We start from the raw sequence: 4,953 nt of genomic DNA, 5'->3' as shown, positions 1-4,953 counted from the left end.
AGTACCAAAGACAATCTATTAAATATTATTGAAAGGGACTATTACTAATCTAAGTTATGTTTACAAATTTCAGGAGGTAACAGAGAATCAGTAAGAAGGTGGTGATTAAGTAATTAATTAAGTAATTAATGGTTTTGCAATTCCAGAAGTAGGTAGTTATAGGGAGGACAGCCTCAGTGGTACCAGTAGCACTGTGTATGGAATCAGTGTTAGAGGGAAAGGGTAGGGGTGCTTTGGAGGTGGATCACTCATTATGCTTTGCAAATAGAGTGTGATTAAAGCTAACATTTATGAACTTTGAGGCACAAAACATCCTAACTCTTGTTGATTTTCATGTCTCTGTAGACACTTGCTATAACATTATATCATCTGAATATCACTGGACTTTGGTAACATGAATTTAAACTCCCTCACGACAACAGCACATTCCAATAAGATACATATTATTGATTTCTTAATCTTTTAGGCTTAATTGTTTTTACTTCTAACAATATTGAGACCACTTCCTTCCTCTTCAGTCACTTCTATCTATGTCCACCCCAACTTAAGTCCTCAGTTGAATCTGTTAGCTTTCTTTATTAGTGAAGTTTTCCAGATTGCCCAGCAACATACAAACACAGCTAGAAAAAGCCTATAGAAGGCATCATAGACAGAGAGAGGCAACTTGCCTCTGTCTTCCTCCAAGAAGCACACCAAGCTAAGAGCATCTTTTACAGTTTGGCCCCGTCTTCATCGTCTTAAAACCCTTGTCATCTTCTTCCCTCATTGCTCCCATTTCTTTTTATTTCTCTGTGTGATAGCAGAGTTGAATCCCCACAAGAGGTAAAATTCACCATGCCCCCAAAAAAGTAGAAAGAAAAACCTTTTGATGGCTAGCAAAATATCTGGAATTTGCCTCTATTCACTCAAATACAAATCTGCCTCCACTATCCAGTTAAATGTAACATGGGTCTTGGCTATACAGCTGTACAAGTATCAAAAATATCACAATCAAATTCTGTTCAGAGGCACTATCCTATTTTGGTATTAAATCATTTATAAAGTTACACAAAAAGAGACAAGCATGAGAAATATTTTTATTTTATTTTTCTTTCTGTTTTAATTATTTAAGTATGATATGAACACTTGATTAAAATTCCTTGTGTACTTTTGATTAATATACAAAAATATTTTAGGGATATTACTAGATTCTCCCCCCTTAAGTCATTTAAAGACAAGGACATTTATAACTGCAAAAGGATTCTGAATATTAGTCAACAGATAGCAACATCTAATCTGCAAAATTGTATCATTTTAATGAACAGAGAATAGATATTCTTCCAAGATCTAAGCATTTCTCTTTAACATTTTTCTCAGTGAATCTATGACTTTCTTATTTCTCAGGCTGTAGATCATTGGATTTAAGAAAGGAATTATAACAGTGTAAAATAGAGAGTTCATCATATCTTGATCATCTGCCTGTGCAGAGCCAGGGCACACATACATGAAGAGAAGGGGGCCATAGTACAGAGACACAGATAAGAGATGGGCTCCACAGGTGGAGAAGGCTTTTCTAATGCCTTGCAGAGACTTCTTTTTTAAGACTGTAAAAAGAACTAATGTGTAAGAAATAACAACAATCAGAATAGTGAGCATCTGAATTGACCCAGAAAAAATAAATACTATGAGGATATTAATAGAAGGATCAGTGCAAGATATTTTAAATAATGGCATTACATCACAGTAAAAGAGATGTATTATGTTATTATTACAGAAGGTTAATCTGAATAAAAAACCTACATGAATTAAGGCATGAAAAAAGCCACCTACAAATGATGCAACTAACAGCTGGATGGATAGTCTATTGGTCATAATTACTGGATAAAGTAAAGGCATACATATGGCCACATAGCGATCATATGCCATTGTTGCCAGCAGAAAACATTCTGTGGTTGCACCGAATGCAAAGGAAAAAAATTGTATCATGCATTCAGAGAGAGAGATCATCTTATTCTTGGAAAAGAAGTTGACCAGCATCTTGGGGGTCACTGTGGATGATATCCAACCATCCACACATGCCAGACTCCCAAGGAATATGTACATGGGGATGTGAAGGTGAGGGTCATTGCAGATGAGAGCAATCAGACCAAGGTTCCCCAAAATGGTGATGAGATACATAACCAAGAACACCAGGAACAAGGGAATTTGCCACTCTGGTTGATAGGTGAGTCCCGTGAGAACAAACTCTTCCAGCTCGGTTGTATTTTTAGTTTCCATATTCTTAATAGATGACCTCTGAAATTAAATGTGGCAACTGTAAAAAGAACAATCATTAAATATATAAAAGACAATTTGGTGAAGGTAACTGAAATAAAACCATACACTAGACTGAAGGAACTTTAATTTTATTTACTCTAACATGGCAACTATTTGGGGGAATTGTTATATTGGAAAAATACAACTACTTAAGTTCAAAATATGTGCAGAATAAACAGATTAAGAAGAAAAGAAAAACCTTCTGAACATGGGCAAATCTTTGGGGTAGCTATTGTATGGGGTAGACAAATTCTGTATGCACGATATTGATGCAGCATCAAGAGTAAGATGGCAGAAGGGCCTGAATTATAAAGTAAGACAATGCCAAGTGAAACATCATCAATTTTATCCTTCAAACAATAGGCTGGTATGGAAAGCTTTTAAGAAAGGGAGTGGCATCCTCACATATTTATTAAATTAAAAGTTTGGTTGTAGAAAATAGCCTGAAGGGATGCTGGGAAACTAGAGGAAAAGACACCCATCAGGAAGCTCTTATTGTGGTACAGTGAATCCCAAACCAAATTATACATTAAATTTATCTAGGGGAGTTTTTGTACAAAATACAGATTTGGAAATATTACAAAAGAAATGGATTCAGTAGGTCATGAATTGGTTGTAATAACAGGCATTTTAAAGGCTCCCCAGTTGATTAAACAGCATGTGAAGTTCTTAGTCTCTGTGTGATATGACATTGGGAGTAATGAGGAGGACAATGAGGTAGCTCAAGGTAACCCAGAATGTTCAGTGACTAGGACTCAGTGACATATTTGATGCGACGGGGGTGGTCACATAAGGGATAAGAAGACACTTGGTTCCTTGGTAGATGGTCATCAAAAACTGAGACTGAGGACACGGTTGTGGTGGCCAGTTTTTACAAGCAGCATTCTGAGAACATCCAGGTGAAATGTGCTCTGCAGTAGAGTTCTACAAGAGCTTAATACAAATGATGACTTGGGAGTCATTGTGGTTACTGAAAGCCTAGTTTTATATAATCCATCTATTGAAGAGTGTACATAAGATAAAAAGAAGGAGGACATAGAAAGAAAAGGAAGTTATTTTAGAGACATTACAAAATGGATATACACCATATATTTGTTGGATAACATCTGATCCTTTATCCTACCACATCAGTCTTGTGGCAGAAAGAAGTCATCCACTCAGAAGCCAAAAGTTCCAGAAAGTGACTTTCCTATCCCCTTGCACCTAGAATGAGGGGACTTGATTTAGGTTTGCCAGTCCACCTTACCTACACTGGGTTTGAAATATGAAGAGAAGGAGACAAATGTCAGGAGAAAAAAAGAGAATTTTGGTTAAAGATAAACAATAGAAAATGTATCATGCACTCAAAATAATGGCATTATCAGTGTGAACTCTTACATTCTGCAGCCAGCAAAAGACAGCAGCTCTTCCCAGCTAGATAGACTAGGGACATGATTTTGGCTGTTTGACACACGGGCTTTCCTATGTTGGGCTTCTGCCGATTTCTCCAGTGGGTTTCTCCAACTCCCCTAGCATTTCTATGTTAAAGCCAATTTCCATTCAATTAATCTATCTTCTCTTACAACCAAGATCTCTGGCTTACACAAAAGCTGAAAAGGAAAGACCAATAAGATTACTGAGCAGAGTGATCAGAGAAGCATGAAGGAGTTGGAAAGCTTAGTGTTGCAGAATTAAAGAGAGAGGAAAAAAGAAACAACACTCCAGAAGGACGAAGAGAAGTACAGTGTCAAAAGTGAAATAAGAGCTCTGGTGGAATAAGGAGTGATCAGCAATGGTAAGTGTGGGAATTAAAAGATTTAGTGGCTTTCATGAGAGCAGTTTCCATATTCCGATAGAGTTGAGGTCAGAGAGTAAGGAGAGGTGAATGGGACACAAGGGGCACAACAGTGAAGAGATGAAATAGGGTGCTCTGAGGAATGTGGGGTCAGACGGTGATCATCTGCTGCCCTCTGAGGATCCATAGTGTATTCATAGATGCATAGGGAAAGGGAAGGCCCAGCCTTGAAGAGAGAGAGAGGATGTACCAGAGAAAGGCTGAAGATGAAACAGGAGGGAAAGCTCAGAGATTGGAGGTAAATGTTTGTCTTCATTCTGGTGTTCATTAAAAGTTGTCAATACTGGGTATCGTTTCTTTTTCCTTCATTCCAAATTCCAACTTTATTTTTCTATGGAAAATGTGTATGAAATAGAGACTGTCCTTTTAGCTTTAGGCTAGAAACTTTGTATTGTTCACAAACATACTAGCAGTGCTGAAAATTCTTTCCATATTAAGAGTCACTTTATCTTTGTCTTTGCAGTAATTAGAACTGAGTTTCTCTAGCTATTCCCATTTTACTTGAGAGCCCTTTCCTCCACACCAGGTTTTTAGCAGAATAACATTGAGCCAAGGACTAGAACATAATTCAGGCAATACAAATAAATTTTGCCATTAATTACACTTATTAATGTATATTTATTTGAAATGGGTTTCCTTCCATGCAATCCCAAACTACTAAATCATTGAAAATGTTCAAGTACAGACTGTGGGCATTTAAGTCAGTAACTAAAAAGAAAACCAGAGGGACATTTTCTGCATTTTCCCTCCTATGTATATTTATAGCTTTAAGAGAGAGTGTGGTTAATTAAATGGGATAAACTTTTTAACAGAATCATCAGGAA

At 36.9% G+C, this 4,953-nt stretch overlaps 1 protein-coding gene across 1 annotated transcript; it reads right to left on the bottom strand.

The window, feature by feature from the left end:
- Window positions 1–1,326: 1,326 nt before the first annotated feature.
- Window positions 1,327–2,274, bottom strand: LOC100482146 (olfactory receptor 5H2-like). The gene has a single exon (XM_034664280.1). It carries the CDS (start codon window positions 2,254–2,256, stop codon window positions 1,327–1,329), a length of 930 nt encoding a protein of 309 aa, XP_034520171.1. The 5' UTR covers window positions 2,257–2,274.
- Between the last annotated feature and the right edge of the window lie 2,679 nt (window positions 2,275–4,953).

Source organism: Ailuropoda melanoleuca, chromosome 1 (assembly GCF_002007445.2).
Source record: "Ailuropoda melanoleuca isolate Jingjing chromosome 1, ASM200744v2, whole genome shotgun sequence".
Lineage (NCBI taxonomy): Eukaryota > Metazoa > Chordata > Mammalia > Carnivora > Ursidae > Ailuropoda > Ailuropoda melanoleuca.
Note: the sequence above shows the minus strand (reverse complement) of the source record. Positions and strands in the feature narration are given on the sequence as shown.

Coding starts and splice junctions, on each gene's coding strand:
- LOC100482146 (XM_034664280.1), bottom strand. CDS start 2,256: ATGGAAACTAAAAATACAACCGAGCTGGAAGAGTTTGTTCTCACGGGA.